General features: G+C 44.1%; 2 protein-coding genes across 2 annotated transcripts; both read right to left on the minus strand.

Moving 5' to 3' along the window:
• Window positions 1-8,444: 8,444 nt before the first annotated feature.
• LOC114107779 (cystatin-9-like) lies at window positions 8,445-11,126 on the minus strand. The gene is made up of 3 exons (XM_027955200.2): window positions 10,938-11,126; window positions 9,409-9,528; window positions 8,445-8,534 (listed from the first exon to the last, which is right to left on the minus strand). The coding sequence occupies exons 1-3, from the start codon at window positions 11,124-11,126 to the stop codon at window positions 8,445-8,447; spliced, it is 399 nt and encodes a 132-aa protein (XP_027811001.2).
• Window positions 11,127-15,273: 4,147 nt separating this feature from the next.
• Window positions 15,274-18,016, minus strand: LOC139704634 (cystatin-9-like). The gene is made up of 3 exons (XM_071607424.1): window positions 17,927-18,016; window positions 16,397-16,438; window positions 15,274-15,378 (listed from the first exon to the last, which is right to left on the minus strand). Exons 1-3 carry the CDS (start codon window positions 18,014-18,016, stop codon window positions 15,274-15,276), a joined length of 237 nt encoding a protein of 78 aa, XP_071463525.1.
• Window positions 18,017-19,880: the final 1,864 nt, after the last annotated feature.

Below are 19,880 nucleotides of genomic sequence, written 5' to 3' on the forward strand. Positions count from 1 at the left end.
TCAGGGAGAGGAGAAGCAGTTCAGGAGAGCGTCTGTCTGTATTCCTCAACTCTGTGCACCCCAAGGTTGACATGAGGGCCACTGACCTTGTCTATTCTAGAATATGGGAAGGGGGAAAGGTGGGACACAGTGGAGCTCAGACATTCTGGGGACATGTGAGGTGGCAAAATCCAGATCTCCTGTGGCTCTAGGATGAACCCACATTACTTCTGGGCAGTGGTACTTCTCTTTATCTACAATTTACTCATCACACACATCTCTTTTATCTGTCCCTTCTTGCCTCACTATCCCTGTCCACTAACACCTCTTGAGTTTGTGTCCTTGTTTTCAGCATCTGATTAAGGGACATCCTAAGAAGGCTTCACTGAGGCATCAGGGAGCAAGTGTGGCTGGGACTTAAGTCAGGGGATCCTCTGTCCTCTTGTTTGTCCTCCTCAATCCATTTGACTAGGTCCTGTCACTCCCTCTGGACAGGAGATAAGTTAGCTTTCACTGGAGGAAGTGAGACCACTTGTGGGAAGGTGTAATGGCAAAGAGGAGGCCCAGAGGGAGGGCCAAACAGATAAATTAAAGGGCTGAACCTGGAAGAGTAAGGACTGAGAAGGGCAAAGGCAGGGGCTGCCCAGTGCCTGCACCATGTTGTGTCCACCTGGGAGGAGGGTTCTTCCCTGGGCCATGCTGCTGCTGCTTCTCTTAGGCTTCCAACCCCTGGAAACTCAGGCCTGGTGTTCAGAAAAAGACATGTACACTCTCCAGCTGCAAACCGGGGATCCTAACTTCTCTCCTACGGTGGAGTTTGCCTTACAGAAATTCAACCAGCAGAATAAGGACCAGTATGCTTACAAGCTTGTACAGGTCCTGAGTTCTGAGACTAAGAAGGTGAGTGACCACCTCCTCTCCCATCTTGCCCTCTGTGCCTGCCACTTGGTGAGGGGTGAGGGGAGTATCATCGTCAGTGAGTCCTGGTTGAACATTTGTTGTCCTTGCTCCAATAAAGCAAAAGCTAACTCTGTTAGCATTTTGGTTCAGGACGAAGTTTAACTTAGAAATTTTGTTTTATATTAGGCCAACGCCACTCACACTCAAGATGGAGTTTTAAAATTTGCTTTTATGACATTAACTAAAGAATGACTCTGAAATAAAAACACTTAGGTGATGAAGCTACCAGTTAAAGAAGAGAAAATGACTGTGGAGATATATTGAAAAACAATATTTCAAGGATATAAAATAAAGCAATTATAAAACACAGAGAAAAACACATAGACAAACAGAGATCCATGATCAGAGGGAGGAACAGAGAAGAGAGCATGCCAGGGGGAAGGGGAGGCACTGATGATTCAAAGAGCCATCAGACCCGAGAACCATGATGGGCTTAGCTCCTCTGCCCTGGTTCCCCCTGCCCTGAGCTCCTTGGAGTGTCTCTGTATAACATATGATATAATCAAAGACTCTTCCTCTGTTCATTCTTACTAATCCAAAAATGTTCTCTTTTTGATGGAGTCACTAAAAATGTCATCAGGAATGTAATGTTCATCTCCTAATGGAACCCCTCAATTTCCGGGGGAGGGTGAGCATCACTCTTCCTCTTTTATAAGAGCTGAAGGCTCTGTGGCCACTGATGTGTAGTGTCCTGGCTGATCTGATATCCCCCAATCCCAGAATGGCATCTGACCTGTTGGTCTCTGGACTGGCAGTTGCAGGGTCAGTTGGGTGAGTTGGGAAGAATGGATGGATGGGGTGGGAGGACATGGAATGGAATGAGGTGAAATTGAGTGGGAAGAAGTGGAAGGAGAATTTCAGAGTGCGCTTTGTCATTGGAGTAAATATTGGCAGTGTACCACAAATGGGTTCTCACTCATGGTGGTACTGCTGACTGCCATTCTTCTTGCTCTAGCTCAGGGGAAAGCATTGATAACATGTCATATATTAGGCTCCTTCCCTTAGGGCCAAGATTACCTATAAAACCCTTGGGGAGCCACCACCTTGCCAAGTGCTAGGAACTTGACCTCTGTGAATGCAATCTTAAGTTCAGATGCCTGCTGAGAGTGAGACTGGGGTCTCACTGTGGTAGAAAGGGGACTCTGGGACTGGAGACAAGTGACCTATAATTGGCATGTGACCTAGCCTGGATTTTCCCCAGGCCTCTACCAGGTCCACTCGTTCTTTGCTTTTAATCCCCCCGACTATAGAGGATTCCCCTGGATTTCACCTCCAGTGAGCAGATGTCAAACCCACAAGGAAGCTCCTGAATGGAGTAGGGTTTGGGTCTTCCCTCCACTGAACACAACCATAACACAACGGTCAAGCTACTAAAGGGCAGCCAGAAGGGCTTCTTCACTTTAATCCTTCTGTGTCTGCAGATGAGCATCTCAACAATTTATTCCATGACGCTAGAGCTGGGAAGAACAGTATGTGGAAAATCTGAGGGAGATATTGATGACTGCCCACTTCAAGACAGCCCAGAGCAGAACCATGTAAGCAAGAGCACCAGCTTACCTCATTTCACAGATGTGGGTGCTTCTTGGGCATGGAGTGGGGTGTAGGAGCAGCTCATCAAGCCATTCTTAGGGACGTAGAGGAGTAAGCCAGCAGCAGGCTCAATCAGGCCACCCTGCCTGAGCCTCAGTGGAGAGCCCACCAGGCAAGCAGCACAGAGGGGAACCTGAAGAATCATGGCCAACCTCAGTTTCCAGGTGGGTCACTCATGCACTTATAGCTGCCTGCTGACTGCTTCCTGGGACACATGGCCTTCATATTGCTCATGTTTATCTTGGTCTTGGTGTCCTGGGCTGAGTAGAGGATGTCCCTTGCTTGGTCTTCATTTCCTCTACTCCCTGCCTTCATGAGAAGGAACCTGGTGGGCATCCAACATCACTTTTGCCTAAGTGTGCAGAGCTCAGGGTCTGCATATACTGACCCAGAGCCTGAGGAGTTGGTAGGTAAGAAAGAATCCCAGGCCCTGCCCTATACCCTGCTGAGCTGCAATACTTATTCTGAGGGACAAGAGCAAGGAGAAGCCCACCCCTGGTGACAACCCCTCCTAGGATTAATAGATCCCCATATTAGAGGATTAATTTATAACTTAACAGTGACTTAAATCTGGAAACAGCCAGCTTTCTCTGGGTCAGAGCATCCCCCTCCTGCTCTTAGGAGCTTAGATCACACAGAGAAAGACTGGAGGTTCACTGGAGGTCACAGATTGGAATAGCAGAACTGACACAGGTGCCTTTGGGTCAGCAGTGAGCTCCAGATCAGGATGCAGCTCAGGACTTACCCAGGGTTCAGGTTGGTTGGCCATGCCTGAGAGCCAAAGGCTCCTTGGTATACAACTACTGGCCCTAGGACAGGACAAGGTTAAAATGGATACTATGTTCAAAGCATGAGCCACAGCTTCCTGAGCCTCCGCCACCCACTGTCCCATCTTTGATTGTTCACTCAGACCTCCACCTGCCTCTTCATAATCAACACCCAGAACTTGGCAGTAAGTTTCAGCATGCTAAAGAAGAATTGCTCAGAGTGATTCGCCTGATTTGGATCCACCCACAGGATTGGTCATGGTCTGCTCCATCTTCTGTGGACACCAGCCATTCACAGAAGTTGGCATTTCAGTAGCTGAACAGTTCTATTAGACTTTAATCTCTTGTTTTGCAAGTGTCTGTGGTTTTATGTCCTAACATTTTAGAAAATCTTCTAAAATCTTTAAGAAAATCTCCTTCATCAGGTCCATCATGAAGAATAGATCATTATAGATGATAATAAATAAATCATAATAGATGCATTTCTATCAGATTTGTGAGTCATGATTATGAGGATCAAAAGAGTTATGCTCAAAAGGGTGGTCTGCTGTCTCTCTAGAAGTGTCCCTCCTCCTTCTAGACCTCCTGAATGCAGCCTCAAGTGGCACAACTAAGGTGCATCTGAGCTGCTGCCTTAGAGTTCATGGCAATGACCCACATGTCCAGAGGTAAAATGACTGTGACTTCTCAGGGCATCTGATGTGCACAGTGGAGGCAGACAAGCCCACAGCACCTGTGCCCTCTACTTTTAAAGGGCTGATTTTCATACCTTTCCTTATCCTTGGAGAGTAAAGATTCTAGCTTTACTCTCCAAGGATAGTCCCAGCATTGGGAGCAGCTACAGCATATCCTGGTAACCTCACAGAAATGGACAACTTCAGGGTCACCCCATCTTTGCAAAAGGAGCCTATGTTTCACAGATCCCCCAAGGGATGCAAGGAAAATTAATATTTGATATGTTCTGATGTGTCAGAGGCTACTAAGATCATGTCTATATCACTTGACTAGGGTTTGGTACACATTCTGTGGGGAAAAAAAATAGCAACTATTTTGGTGTTTATGGATCGTATGGTCTCTTTCTCAATGACCCAATATTACTTTTGTACGTTGAGAGAAGCCGTAAGCAATGTGTAAACAAATGAGAGTGACTGTGTTCCAATGAGACTATATTGACACAAGCAGCCAGTTGCTGGTTTGCCTCTTGAGCCATAGCTACCAATCTCCAAAAACCCCTCTATATGCCCTGTACTTGATGTCTCTAAGCACTATCATGCAGGCAGCTCCCATTTCAGCACCTTCACCTCCCCAGGCTGGGTTCAGGGACTGCTCAGTGCAAATAGAGTTCCATCAGCAGATTGTTTTCACTTTGCAGGTGTGGAGGTCTGAGAGTCAACCACCATTACTAGGAGACAGACAGATTTACATTCCAGTCTTGGCATCCCAACTCCAGGGGACCCAATTCAAAGAGGGATTTCCACATCAATTCTCAGAGCTTCCCTAAGCAGGATTAACCTTCATGGACCATAGTCTGAGCTTTAGAAAGTCATTTACCAAGTTTTCAAATAAGACTTGAGCTGTCTCCATGAATATATCTTCAGCTTTTCTCAGCTGCTACTTATAAACTTTCAGAAGAACAGGTTCTATCAAGTTCTATCCTCCCCACCTCCCAAGCTACTGACCCAGCAAGTACGGAAGGAACCAGGGAATTTTCATTTGTAACCAGCTCCCAAGGGATACAGGTATTTCTGGCCCTGTGGCACGCTTAGAGAAGCCCAGGTTTGAAAGACCTCCCTGGGACTGGATATGGACTAAACCACAAATAAGAAGTTAATTCAATATTATTCAGCCATAAAGAAGAATATAATTATGGCATTTGCCAGTAAATGGATGGAATTGGAGACTATCATGCTGAGTGAAATAAGCCAGTCCCAAAAAACCGAATATTTTCTCTGATCTGCAGATGCTAACACACAATAAGGGGAAGGGGAACAAAAGTACTTTGGATTAGACAAAGGGGAATGAAGGGGAGGGAGGGGATTGGGAATAGGAAAGATGGTAGAATGAATCGGACAGAACTTTCCTATGTGCATACAAAATACACAACCATTGTAACTCCACATCGTGTATAACCACAAGAATCAGAAGTTATACTCCATGTATGTATAATATGTCAAAATATATTCTACTGTCATACATAACTAAAAAGAACAAATAAAAATTTTTTAAAAGAAGTTAATTTAACTTGAAAGGAATCAGAATGAGGCTTGAGAGTGGTTTCTAGGGTGTGCATGGAATAGGAAGAAGGAAGAATAATTTGCTTGATGATAAAGAAAAAGAGGGGTCTTTCAGTTCCCCCAGCCATCAATTTCTAGGGTGGTGCCTCTAGAGAGGAGAGAAGCTGCTTTGAACCCCACCACCTGGCTTCCTTACACTGTGGTCCCTCAGAGCCGAGGGCTCCCTAAGAGCTATAGATCTTAAGACCCATTCTTATATATAGTCAACACCCTAAAATTGACTGTTTAAATTTTTTTGTGTTTTGCTATTATAAAGAGTGGTATAATGAATATTTCTTTTATATCTGCTTGTGCATATATTGGATTGTTTTTTTCCTTGTCAAGAAGCTCAACTTCTCTCAAGTTAAATTATTTTCAATATTTTTAACCTCTTAAAAATTTGTAGTAAAATGCTTTATTATTTAGTAAATTTCTTTGGTAAAATATTGTTAAAATGTCCTCTTTTTAAAGCAAACAAATTTAGCCTGATGTTGTCTCCTATACCCAGTACTCTTTCATAAATAAATTAAAGCTCAACTTGGAGGCATTTCTTATGGCTGACATAAAAAATTAAAATCTAGGGCTGGGGATGTGGCTCAAGCGGTAGCATGCTCACCTGGCACACATGCAGCACAGGGTTCGATCCTCAGCACCATATACAAATAAAGATGTTGTGGCAACCAAAAACTAAAAAATAATTATTAAAAAAATTCCCTCTCTTTAATAAAAAATAAATAAAATCTAGCCTTAATCACAGCTAGCCAGTCAATTGGTTTTATAACTGAAGACCTCCCACCACACCAGGCCCAAATAATACAAATGCCTAGGAGCTCTCCTCACACCATACCCAATAAGGCAAACACCTTGACCTTCCATCATGGCATGCTCAAATAAGAAAAATGGACTAGCTATAGTCAGTCAGGTAGCTTTTTTGTTTTCTAGTTCAGCTTGTAAAACCTTACTGCTCACATTGTAGGAGCAGAATTTCTCAAGGCTTGAGTGTTGCCTGATTCATAAATACTTTTTTGCTCAAATAAAACCTGTAATTTAATTTTGTCTAAAATTTTTCTTTTAACAGTTTGGTATTAGATGAGAGATTCAAAGGGCACCTCCAGTATCACCCCAGAGAATCTACTGACAAGTGAAGGTCCCAAATGGGTCTACTGTGCTTGCGGTTCTTTCACTGCAACTGGCACCCATGTGTGAGACACCTCTCTTGTATGAGCTCCCTCTCAGATTTTGAGCTCTCTGGAGCATTTTCTTAACTAGGCTATCTGTAATCAGATTGGATTCAATAAATAAATAGACTGGGCCCAATTACATGTAGATAACCAATTAATCTGATACAATTATTACACATTATATATACATGTACTGAAACATCACACTGTGTACCCTATAATATGTACAATTAGTATATGTCAATTAAAAATTGGAAAAAAAATAATTGCCTTGGTCAAAGGTATTAACATTGGGTATGATGACAATCAGGTCCACCTCCATTTGAAAACACTAATATTTTATGAAATAGTTATTGAAAGACTTATGCCCCTAATAATAGTATCACATATGTAGATATGAGACCCTAGTACAAGTTTTTTTTCATATTTTTATTGGTGCATTCTGATTACACATACTGGTGAGATTCATTTTTACATATTCATTCATGCCAGTAATACAAATTTTTGATGCATTATGCCAAAGTATGTTTTCAAAGTATATTTCAGGTAAAAAAGAAAAAAGCATTTTGTGACCCCCCCCACCCCCACTTAATGACAATCAGACCTGTCATGATTTAGAAGCTAGAGATGGGGTCTTTTAGAAAAAATATCCCCAAAAAACTGCCCTTAAATTCGATGGGAAAGTGCCATATCAAGTTCTTCTCACACCTCACTGCAGCAATGCTTCAGGGCCTCAAGCCCTGAGTCTTCATCTCCCAACTCAAGATGACCTTTCAGACCCTTGGGCTATGCATATTCATAGTCCAGGGCCTCTAGGTCATACTGAACCTGAGAGATTTCTTTTTTTTTCCTCCAGAAACATTCTTTACACACTGTAACAAATTTTACTGATGTTTTAAGTTAAAACTTCTTGTTGGATTTGTGCATCTGGCCTTGTTTATAGTTACACTTTTAAACTCACATATCGATACTTTTTGCTTAAATCTAACAATAGGCAAGACCTACATTGAGGCTGTTGTCATTAAATTTTTTCCAAAAACTGAGTAAGACCAAAGTATCATTTGATAGTACACAGAAGCATTCATAACCCAAATCTACACGCTGTAGTAGCCTTTAACCATGCAATGATTCAATCCTGGAATTTTGGATAAAACACATGAATCCTTTTCTGGCAACCCCAGACACAGAAGACATCTCACAGAGTACTGTCTATTGTGTTCTCCAGAATGTACCTGGGAAATAAGAAGTCAATATGCACACCCGATGCCCAGGGAGGTGACAGTTATTTTGCCTCTGACTCTTTGCTTCTTCATGCGTGAGCCCTGACATAGCAGCTTCTTTAGGTGCGCCTTAGTTGTATCATGTGGAACCAGTTTAGGGGCCCAAGGTGACAGGAGGTGCCTCCCCAGAGAGTTTGCAAAGCTGCCCCGATGAAGCCAATTCCACCAACATCCCTAATATCTCCACAGACAAGTATAGTCGGAGAGCTTCTAAAATACCAACTTTAATATTCTTTGTGATAAAAATGGACAATGAAGAACTTTTGAATGGCTAAATATAAACCCTCATAAGTTGGAAAATATGAAGAACACATGAGCATTGAGTTTCTCAGCACCTGAAGAGCCATGTGGAGGAAACACTGAGATCCTTGGAAGATGGAGCAGCCCCTGATCAAGCCTCTAGGTGGGTTTCAATTAGGGCAACTCTTCGGAGCAGGTCTTGTTCAGGAGGACAAACTCTGTTTTCCAAGGCTTGTTGCTGATGGTGAAGAAGCAGATAAAGGTCTGAGGAAACAATTAGAAAGGACAGTAAGTGAATAAAACTGAAAAATCTTGTGGCTCCTACCAGAACAGGGTCTACCTCAACCTTGCACATTCCCAGGGCCATCAACTGTGGGATCCTCAAATGTGATCCCATCAGCCTAAATCTTGGGCTGTTGCTTAACCATGAACTAATTAATCTAGGGCTGCTCCTGACCCAGGTGCACCTATGTCAGTTATCTCATTCCACTTAGTTAACTCCAGAGAAAACCCAGGCTGTCCTGTGTGATCCAAGGTCCTGAGAGAAGCTTTGTTCCATAGTGATCTGCTCTCAGATTTAGGTTATTAGTTAAAGTTTTAGTTAACTCCCTACTTATCTAATTATATTAGAAAATCTAATTATCTAATCCTGGGTGGAGTTGTTCCCTTGTACATCTCACCCAGAGCAGGTGCTACAGCTCAGCATGTAGGTCCCTCCTCAGTCTCTACTCTCAGGCTTTGAGGCAGTGTCTGTACATTTAAACAAAGCAGATGTTGGAGCCCCACCGGCTCCTTCTCTTGAAAGCAGAGGAGAGAAAGGCAAGGGACATCATCTACCCTCGCCAAGGACACTAGGGGGTGTGAGTAGACTGCCATGTGTCCCAGGCAGCAGGAAGCTATAATGGCATGAGTGGCAAGAGCTGTGAAGTCTGTTTGGCCAAGGTTCTCCATGTGGACCCCTGGGTTGCCTGCCTGGTGGGCTCCTCGCTAAGGCTCAGGCAGAGTGGCCTGATGGAGCCTGTTTTTAGCTCACTCTTGTGGGCCCAAGAATGGCTTCATGAGCTGTTCCTACACTCCACTCCATGCCCAAGTAGCACCTATATCTGTGAAAACAAAGGAGGCTTATGTCCTCTCTTACATTGTTCAGTTTCAAACTGTCTTGAAAGGGGCAGTTTTCAATGTCATCTTCTAATTTTCCACACTTCGTCCGGCGCAACTTCAGTTTCATGGAAAACGCCATCACAATCTTGTAGCTCGGCTTGGCCCTGATATCAGCTGGCTGGAAGTGAAAGCCAGTAAGATGATCTCTAGTTTGCATAATTGAGATCAAAAAGCAGGTGGACCTGGTGGAGGCCCCAGGAAGATGTAGGCTGAGTCATAATCATTAATACGTCACAAATCTCCAGCCCCCACATGCCCACTGTACCACAGTGAGACTTCAACTTCACTCTCAGGAGGAATTTGAACCTACAACTGCATGGACCAACTACACTGCAGAGTGATGTCTCTCAAAATGTGAAGAATAGTCTCTGACCCAAGAGAAGGAGACTTAACATATGAAATGTTATCAATGCTTTCATCTGAGCTACAGCAAGAAAAAAATGTTATACAGTGCTACCACTACATCTGAACACTCAAAATTGGAACACTGCCAACATCCATTCCTATTACAAAGTGCACTCTGAAATTTTACTTCCACTTCTGCCTACTCATTTCTACTTCATTTCGTTCCTCAGCATCCCACATCATCCATTTTCCCAAATCACCAAACTAAACCTGCTCTTGTCAAAACCAATGATCTCACATGTCAGGCTCCCACCTGGAACATCACTGGCCAGCAGACCAGCCAGGGTGTTACACACAAGCTGCCACAGGAGCTTCAGCTCTTTGTGGATTTGGGGTCCCATTGCTCTTATTTGGGGGCTCATGGTGCGAAAGGAGGAAAAGCAATGCCCATGCTCCCTCAAGACCAGAAGTGCTTCATTAGGAGATGAACAGTGCATTCCTGATGATGTTCCATAGCACTTATATTAAAAGTAGTACATTTCAGGAATAAGAAGAATGACCAGAAGAATTTTTCTGGAGACGTCAATGTGCTGTCAGATAGAGACACACTCAGGAGGCCGGTGCAGGTAGAAATCGGAGTAGAGAAGCTGAATTCACAGTAGTTCTTGAGCCTGACAGTGGATCAAATTGCTCCTTAAATCATCAGTTTCCTTTACCTTCCCTTTACTCACTCTCTGCCTCTTCTTTTCTAAGCATCCCCATTTGTCACATAAAATGACAAAATTTGAATTTTTTTTTTACTTTATCACAATGATGTATTCTTTATGGTTCTTTTGCTTATTCTCTGCTATATTTCCTAAGGTGTCCTCATTTGGAAATTGTTCATAAGTTAAATAATATCGTAAGGAAGAAGACTAAATAATATTTAAACTATTCAGTGGAAATAGACACTATTTTAAAATGTCAACTTAAATATTTCATAAAAATGGAAACTGACTTGTATTTTACCTGAATATGGACTAGTAGTATAGGTTACATTTTACCCAGGTATGGATTAGTATGGTGACCCAAGACCACCCACTGATAAGAACCCTCTCACCCCAGGTTCCTCACAGATAAGCAGGTGCAGGAGGGCAGAGCAATAGAGGATGTGTCACCAACCTTATTTATCCAGGATTTAAGTACACGCACCAGCCTATAGGCATACTCATCCTTGCTCTCCTGGTTGAATGAGTGCACAGCAAACTCCACGGTGGCAGGAAAGTTATTTTCTGTGTTCCTTGTGTATTCTATTATGGCCCTTGAGACAGGGGTCACCAGGAACAGCAATCCAAATAAAAATAGCTTCATGGTCCAGGGCAGAGACCTCCACCCAGATGAACATGGCATGGTGCAGGCGCTGGGCACCCCTGCCACAACCCTTCCCAATTCTTGCTCTAAGAAAATCTTACTGGACACAGGTATAGCCCTTATATTCATCTCCTGAGGCACAAACTCCTCCTTCTGGGGACTCCTCTCTGCCATTACAGTCTTACTGTTCCTTCCCACGTGTTGTCTACCCTCCTACAGCCAACATTGTTCAATTCACCTCCTGTCCATCCAGGAGGGAGAGAACCCTGGCAGGGTGGTTTAAGGAGGATGAACAAGGTGATGCAGAATTTCCTGAATCAAATCCCCGCCACACCTGCCACCTACTGCCTCAATGAAGTAGAGGGACTTTGATTGGAATGCCTCCAGAATTAGATGTTGAAATAGGGAGATAAGCTCAAATCATTAGCAGAAGACCAAAGAACAAAAAGAATGAGAAGGAGCACCAAGTGTGGTTGGGGAAGAGAAGTCACAGCAGCAAGGTCTCCTGGGACATGCTCCAAACCTGCCTGAGGATGCCCGGCCTGAGACCTGAAGGGTCAACTGAGAGTAACAAGATCTCTCTAGCATCACCTCCCTGTTGCGTTGGAGCTTTGGTTCTGCTCAGCTGGCAGAGCAGCTTCCTCATGCAGAGACAGAAAGATGAGCAGGAATTGGCACTGGATTCAACAAGCATATGTATGGGTTTTGGCAAGGCTAAGGGTGGTCCTAGTAACCCACACTGCTGGGAGAAAGAGATGGAACTAGAGACAGAGACAATGCCATGCATTTAGCACCAGGTCACTTTCTTCTGAGCACACCTGAACACAGGTATAGCCTTGTAGTGAGTTCTCATAATGTTATGTTGCTTCAGCATCTATTTGTAAATATGTTTAACTTTCTTAAATCAGATGGGAGCTCAGAAACTGTCACATAGTTCCTAGGACTCTATCTCATCAGAATGACTGTAGCCTGTGGCCAGAGACAGAACTTACAGGCTCTCTCTTTCCTAGCAAGCTGTCCTCTGCACATATTCACCATTTTCTTTAAAGGGACTGCTCAACATTTGCCCTGAACATAAACTTACCTCCTCTTAGTCACAGGTTAACTCTGAGAAAAAATGCATGTCTGTCTTAATCCCACCAATTAGAGCTCTGCCGAGGGCATAGAGCTCCCCTGAGGGAAAGGCCCAGGCAATTCTCTCTATCTTTCTCCATTTGTTCTCTGACCTCCATGTGTCCTTCAGGCATCCTGTCCACCCCCATTGTCTGTAAGTCCTAAGATCTCCTAAACTTTCACATTGTGGCTATATCATTGAGGCCAGACTCTGAGGGTGAGATCATTCCCCTAGGAAACCCATGTAGATGGAGCTCCTTATTGTGTTCTGTCTGGGCCATTCAAAACAATGGGCATCATAGACAGCATGACAGACCAGGCTTAGACATAGTCTCTGTGTCTTTCTGCTGCCAATGCTTTCTCACTTCCAAAAGCACAATGAATCTTGGTCTGGGTTGGCATTACTGCTTGCTGCTACAGGGTCATGCTGAGGGGTACTGCTGTTGTTGATGTTGCCTTGGAGAAGAAATTCTTAAAGGCTTTCTGAGTTGTGGGATCCCCTGCAGTCATAGGACATCAGATCTTAGAAGAAGAAGGAAGTTTCTCCATGCAGCCTTTACTGCCTTCCTGGTCTCTAAGCAACTGGCCACTATTCTTGGTCTTGTTGGTCTTTGAATCAGGTGTGGGGTTGTGGCAATCTGGGTTCTCAGATCAGTGGTCAGGACAATATAGGTTCTGAATGATGAAGTCCTGGTGATGAGGTCAAGATGGTGAAACTATTCTTCCTTCTTCTCACAGATGATAGAGACGCAAGAGTGTTAGTCAGCATTCCACCACTGTGACACATTACCTGACAAAATCAACTTAGATGAGGAAAGGTTTATTTTGATTCACAGCTTTGGAAGTTTCCATCCATGGCTGGTTGGACTATTGCATTGGACCTGTGCCAAGAAGCACATCATGGCAAGAAGCGTGTGGTGGAGCAAAGATGCTCACCTCATGATGGGTGAGAAGCAAAAGAGACAAAAGAGGCCTAGGGTCCCAATATCCCCTTCAAGGGCACATCCCAAATGACCTAACTTCTTTCCATGGGACCTACCTCTTACACATTCCACCACCTCCTAATAGAGGTACAGACTGGTGTCCAGGTCTTCAACAAATGGGCATTTAGGAAACACTTTAGATCTATACCAGAGCACACAGTCTACCTACCAAGCTCCAGGGAAGCAGTGATTCCAAGTTGGTAACAATCATGGATGACCAGGCTTGGACTTCACTGTGGGGGTGAAGTGGAGCTGGGTTGCAAGGCTCAAATTACCTAAACCTAACCCATTACTTGAGGAGGGTGGGTAACTCCATCTGAGTTCTAGGATGTCTCCAAAGAGTAGGTGCTGCTGGAGCAGGCAACTCTTCTGTTGCTGCATTTCTTTTTTTTTTTTAAATATTTATTTATTTAAGTTTTCGGCGGACACAACATCTTTGTATGTGGTGCTGAGGATCAAACCCGGGCCGCACGCATGCCAGGCGAGCTTGCTACCTTTATAGTGCTGTCCTTTCTCTCCCTTGACCCTGCAGAGGTCTACTAGGGTTCCCTGGGACAGGAGGTACCTGCCTCCTATTGTTTGCTAATAACAATTTGGAAGGTCAAAACAACAGGTGACTACTAGATACCACTCGTAGGTAAAGATCAAAAGACAGAAAGAAAATGGAAAAAATACCATCAATCTGGAATTAGAAGATGGTCTAAAATTTCCATTTGAAATGGAAAACAGGAAATATCATCTTGCATGGGGACCAACCCAGGCAGAGGCTACCACTCAGGGTGACTGTGTCCCTACTTCTCTTATTAACCAGAGACAGAAACTGAGAAACTCCTCAGCTACAGGTGATTAAGAGCCTAAAACAAAAGAAAATGGAAAAGAAAAAGGAAATGAAGAAAAAGAGACTGTCCTAAGGAATTATTTTAGAGAGAGAGTAGAAATTTATATCTTGAAGTACCAGAGAAGTGCCATGTCTAGCAAACTTAATGCTAGAACCACATTACTTATCACTCTATAAACAAACCCCAACATAAGAGGAAGATAAAGGCAATTGAACAAATATTATAAGTATTTTTAATATAACTGTGTTAACTAAACAAATTGTGTGTCTGCTATATTTTTCCATAATTAGATTCAAAGAGAAATGAAAAATTTATATCTAAAAAGCATACTAGTTAGCTTCTGTGTTTCTACAACACAATCTAATTAAACATTGATATTTGTAAAAGATACATTAATTGGCAAAAATTTATGGGCTTAGCTCTAATTATAATTATATCTGGGATACCACTACATTTAAACATCATTTTCCCTACAGTAATCTTGAGAAAATCAATAAACAGAAAACAGAAAAAATGAGTATGCCTCATCTGTAGCCTTTCCTATATGTTCCATAGTCTTATTCTCTTTGCTGTAAAATATTCTGTTATACATCATATGTGATGCCATGTTCCTGCTTTCTATCCCTCAGTCAGGCTGTCCCTAATAAAAATGGGGTCAAAGAAACAATACACATGACCAAATTTATTCCTTCACCTACCAAACCTGGGTAGGTATGTGAGCCATCTCTGAAGATTAGAGATCACATAAACCATGAGAGGACTGGTGGTTGTCTCTGGGTCTCATTGTGTATATCAGATGCCCTGGGATGTCACAGACATTGTGCTTTTGGTCTAATGGGTCCTTGGCCATGATCCCCCACTTAAGTTCAGATCCACCTTAGTTCTACCATCTGTGGCTTCTCAGGAGACCCAGAGTTGGAGAGGATTCCACCAAACCCAATTCTATTGCACTGCCTCCATCAACTTCCCCATGAATCACAGAACACAAAACTTCTAGAAATTCCAAAGTTTAATGAGCTATTCTATGTGATAAAACTGGAGCAGTGTGCATTTCCCTGGACAATATCCACATGCCCACTTGTGAAACTTCAAAAGAAGAACACTCAAGCATTCAGATGCTCAGCCACTGTAGAGTCATCTTGAGGAAGCACTGGTATCATTGAAAGGAAAGAAACATGTGGACAGGCCTGTGGCCGGTCCCAGTCAGAGGAGTCACTCTGAGCACAAATTTTTCAGGAGTCTGAAATCTGTAGTCCCAGGATGGGCACGGACAGTGAAGATGCAGATGAAAGTCGAGGGAACAAGAAGAGAAAGATTCTGGGAGTGGAGGAGCCTCAGAAAGTTTGTGGTGAATATTCTGAACACAAGATCCATCTCAATCTTACCCCTTCTGGATGACAGCAGATGGGTAAAGGGGACATTGACTCTGATATCTCACCACCCTTCCTGAGCCCTGGGAGGATCCTGACATATACCTTGATCTGAGACTTCATCCTAAGCCAAAGGAACTTGCATTAATTCCCCTCCCCAGAGACCTCCAGAGGAACTCTCAGGATTTTCCCATGTGCTTCAAGACCCTAAAAGTTCAGATAGGATGTTTCATCTTAGTGTGAGCAGTTCCCACATATATGCTATTAGATAATCTATCAATTAATCCTCTCATAAAGGTCTACTTACCTTAAGTGAGGTTGTCACCAGAGATGAACTTCATTTCATCCTGTGCCCCAGAGCAGGTGCTGCATGCAGCACAGCAGGGACCAGGGAATGATGGGGAGGGAGGGCACTGGGGTACCTTTTCACCCTCCAACTCCTCAGGCCCCATGGCGGTGCCAGGTGATGTGAAATCCACACATTCAAATCCACACACTCAGGCAAAGGTGAAGTTGGAGGTCTAACAACCTCTTCTTGAAGGCAGGGGAGTAGAGAGATGAAGACAGGCAAGAACACTATTCAGGCCCAGGAAACAATGACTTAGGGTGACATAAACAGTCTGAAGGCCATGTATTTCAGGCAACAGTCAGCTCTAATGATGTGAGTGGCCAGAATTGGGAACTCAGCTTGGCCAGAGCTCTGCAAATGGACCCCGGGCTCCCAACAGCCAAAATGGCTCTTGGTGGGCTCCCTGCTGAGGGTCAAGAAGGGTGGCTTGGTGGAATTTGTTGCTGGTTACTCCTCTATGTTCCAAAGAATGGTTCTGTCAGTGTCTCACACAGCCCCCAAATAGCACCCACATCTGTGAAAATGAGGGAGCCCCACATCCTATCTTCACAGTTCAGTTCTGGGATGTCTTGCAAAAGGCAATTGTCAATGTCTTCCTCAAATTTTACACACTTGCTTCTGTGCAGCTTCTCATGGAGAAAGCCATTGGAAAATCCACCTGCAGACACAAAGAGTTAACATAGTCTTCTGTCTGTCTTTCAGCAGCTTGACTGTGTGGTTGTGTTCAATGAGGGGAGAGACCTAGACTGTTTGCACCACTTGAGAATTCACCCACGTTTCTGGCATCAGCTCACTGGAGGTGAAAGCCACAGGGGTCTTTTCTAGATGAGCAAGTGGGTCTGTCATAGCCCTGGAGAAGACATAGGCTGAGTCACACATCATTAATGGGTCAAATATCACCATCCCCCACACCTATAGTCTACCAGCATTAGATACCAGCCTCACTCTTAGGAGGCATCTGAACCTGCTACTGCATTCCCAAATGACAGGTACCAAGCACTTGGCACAGGAATGGCTCTCCAAGTGCTTGGTGGAAAATTTCAGCATCTAGAAAAAATGTCTCATGACATATTGTCAGTGGTTTCCCCTGAGGTATAGCAAGAAAAATGCATCCAGTACTACTGCCATCCATGAGAACACATGATTGGAACAATAGTATATGGAAACATTTCTGCTCTTTTTTAAAGTGCTTCTCATATTTTCCTTCTTCTCATTCTATTCTCCTTTATATCATTCCATGTCTTCCCATCCCATCCATCCATGTTTTTTTCTCAGCTCACAAAACTGACATTGAAAAATGCCAGGAGCAGAGAGTCCATAGGTCAGGCTCCCGACTGAGATAGCACAAGATGATGGAACAAGCCAGGATGCTGCTGCCCACGAACTGCCACAGAGGCTTTGGGTCTCTGTAGGGTTGGGGTCTCTCTGCTCTATTTGTAGGCTGCCAGGACTGAGGGAGGAAGAGCAATATCCAACCCCCAAGACCAGAAGTGCTCCATAAGGAGATTAAAAATACATTCCTGATGGCATTCTGTAGAAATTTCATTGAAGGAAGAAGACTTTGGAGTGAATAAGAATGGCTAGAGGCAGTGTCTAATAGTGACAATGCTCTCTATGTGGAGACACACCCTTGTACCTAGAGGAAGCAGTAATCAGAGAAGCAGAGCTGGGCCCTCAATAGTTCTTGGATCTGATAGTGAGTCTGATTGATCCTTGAGTCCTCTGTGTCCTCTCTTTCCCTGTTTCTCTTTCTTTCATTCTTTTACTTTTTCGAATTACCTTTTTAAAAATATTACATCCTTGACATATTGTTTTTCAGTCTGTGTCTATGAACAGAACTCTTTTTTCACTCATTCCATCTCCTTAGGAAAACTTATGTCCAAGTCATTCTTCAGTTAAATCATGTTTCAATGTTGAAGACCATGTCTTGTATGTGATTAGATAGTTACCAAATATAAAAGAATGTCAAAGTAAAACACTTTTTAAACACTGAAACTAACTGAAATAAGATATCTTTGACGAAAGTATGGGTTACAAGTATCATAATGCAACTCATTGAAGATTCCCTCCCCACTCCACTGACACACTTTGTCTCTCACTGAGTGGCAGGTATAGAGGGCAGAGTAGGAAAGGATGTATCACTCACCTCTTCTCCTGAGGAACTCAGGATGTGCAAGAGCCTGTAGGCATACATGTCCTCGATCTGCTGGTTGAATGTGTACAAGGCAAATGTCATCCTGGGAGGAAAGTAAGAAATCCTGTCTGCTTAGTCTACTTTCTCCTTTTTCTCTTGATTGAGCCTGTGAGTCACCAGGAGCTAGAAACCTAAGAGAAACAGAGCCTAGCCTAGATCAGAGTCCTCCTTCCATGTGGAAATGACATGATACAGGCACTGGGTACCTCCTGCTTTTACACTCTCTAGCCCCAGTCCTACAGGAGCCTATTAGGTCTCACCCACAATCTCATCTGCTAGGCCACAAACCCCTCCCTCTGGTCCATCTCTCTGCCATCACACACTGTCCCTTCCCATATGGCCTTGCCTTCTCCAGCCAAAGCTTTTGAATGCATCCCCTGTACAGTAGGGAGGGAAAGGACCCAGGCAGTGTGGGTTGGGGAGGCAAGTGGAGGGAGGGTCCCTTGACCTAAGTACCAGCAACACCCGCTCCCTGGTGCCTCAGTGGGGTCAAGCACCCCTGATATTAATGCCCCATATTCAGAATCTGAAATGAAAACCCAAATTCAAAAGGTATTCATGAAAGACAGTCATGCAAGGAGGGAAAAAAGATATGAAGGAGGAGTGAGCATACTGGGTGAAGAGAAAGCATCGCTGCAAGGGATCATAGGACAAGCTCAGAGCTTCCTGAGGATCACTGGCCTGTGGCCTGATGGATCAGGGCTGAGGAGGGTGATGCAATCAGGCATCACATCGTGTTGCTTAGTAGCTCTTTTACTACTCAGAGTAATCCTGCCAGAGCAGCCTCCTCACACAGAGATAGAGAAAGACAATTTAGGAGCAGGAATCTGTTGTCAGCTAGAGCAGACACGGATTTTAATAAGAAGGATATGACTGTAGTACCCCAGGCTCATGGGGGAGTAAGGAAAAAATTCAAGGCTGGGGACATAAAAACAGCCATGAATTAAGTACAATGTCACTTCTTTTGAACCCAGTGGGACATACATGCAGTCTGGGTAAGAGGTCTGAATGGGTGTAGCCATGAAGGATGTTTCCTCCAGTGCCATGACAGTACCATGAAGTGCCATAAGCCTGTGCAAAACCTCTCTTCCCTGATGTACAGGACAGAGGGAGCATCCATGACAGGCTCTACACCTGTGGAAGGTGAGGATAGGAGTCAGGCTCCACACATGCTGGTCCAGCTCTGATGGCACCCCCAGTGGACCCTCTCAGCCCTGTGTCATAGGGAACAAAAGCCACAGAGATCCTTGGCACACTTCTTAGTGCTGCTAGAACCTGAGTTCTCCCCTGGGTTTTCCCAGGACCACAGGAGTTGGGGTGGAGTGGAGACCGAGTGTAAATCCATCCTGCACCTTCCCTCTGCTCCAGCACTCTGCCTCTGTTGTCCAGTCTATGAATGTAGATAACACCTTCCATAATCCATAAATGCTTTGTTGTCTGCTGGGGAAATTGTAGTTATGCAGATAAAATGGCAACTCCTTTCCTTATCTCTGCTGTGAGTACATTTGAAACTTGGACATTTCTCATTTCTGCCTGGGGAGGGGGAGTGAAGGCAAGTCTCAGAGCTGCCACTGAGACTGACAGTAAAGTGCAGAATTCGGAAGTTTTTCTCATCTCTGTGTTGAGCAAATGCACCTGGGTGTCTGCACTGGGAGGGACCACACATGGAGAGGGCAGGAGCATAAGGAATTCCTCCAGATATGGGATGGAGCCCTGGACACAGGCACAGCTCAGGACACTGTGGGAGAGGCTACTGCTCCCTATCTGCCTCTCCTCAAGCTGCCCACCTGGATTCCCCTGACACTTCTAACCCATCTGAAACACTCCTACCCACCTGCATCATGGACTGCGTGGTCTCCTGGATGCTCAGGCTCAGTTCATTTTTCTTTCTGAATTACAGAAGCAT

The sequence above is a fragment of the Marmota flaviventris genome, chromosome 2 (genome assembly GCF_047511675.1).
Source record: "Marmota flaviventris isolate mMarFla1 chromosome 2, mMarFla1.hap1, whole genome shotgun sequence".
Taxonomy (NCBI): Eukaryota; Metazoa; Chordata; class Mammalia; order Rodentia; family Sciuridae; genus Marmota; species Marmota flaviventris.

Coding starts and splice junctions, on each gene's coding strand:
- LOC139704634 (XM_071607424.1), bottom strand. CDS start 18,016: ATGACATTTGCCTTGTACACATTCAACCAGCAGATCGAGGACATGTAT. Junction 16,439..17,926: donor TGAGTTCCTCAGGAGAAGAG/GTGAGTGATACA, acceptor TTGTGTCTGCAG/GTGGATTTTCCAATGGCTTT. Junction 15,379..16,396: donor CCATGAGAAGCTGCACAGAA/GCAAGTGTGTAA, acceptor CTCCACTCCCAG/AATCTTTCTCTTCTTGTTCC.
- LOC114107779 (XM_027955200.2), bottom strand. CDS start 11,126: ATGAAGCTATTTTTATTTGGATTGCTGTTCCTGGTGACCCCTGTCTCA. Junction 9,529..10,937: donor TTAAATCCTGGATAAATAAG/GTTGGTGACACA, acceptor ATCAGGGCCAAG/CCGAGCTACAAGATTGTGAT. Junction 8,535..9,408: donor ACAGTTTGAAACTGAACAAT/GTAAGAGAGGAC, acceptor TTGTTTCCTCAG/ACCTTTATCTGCTTCTTCAC.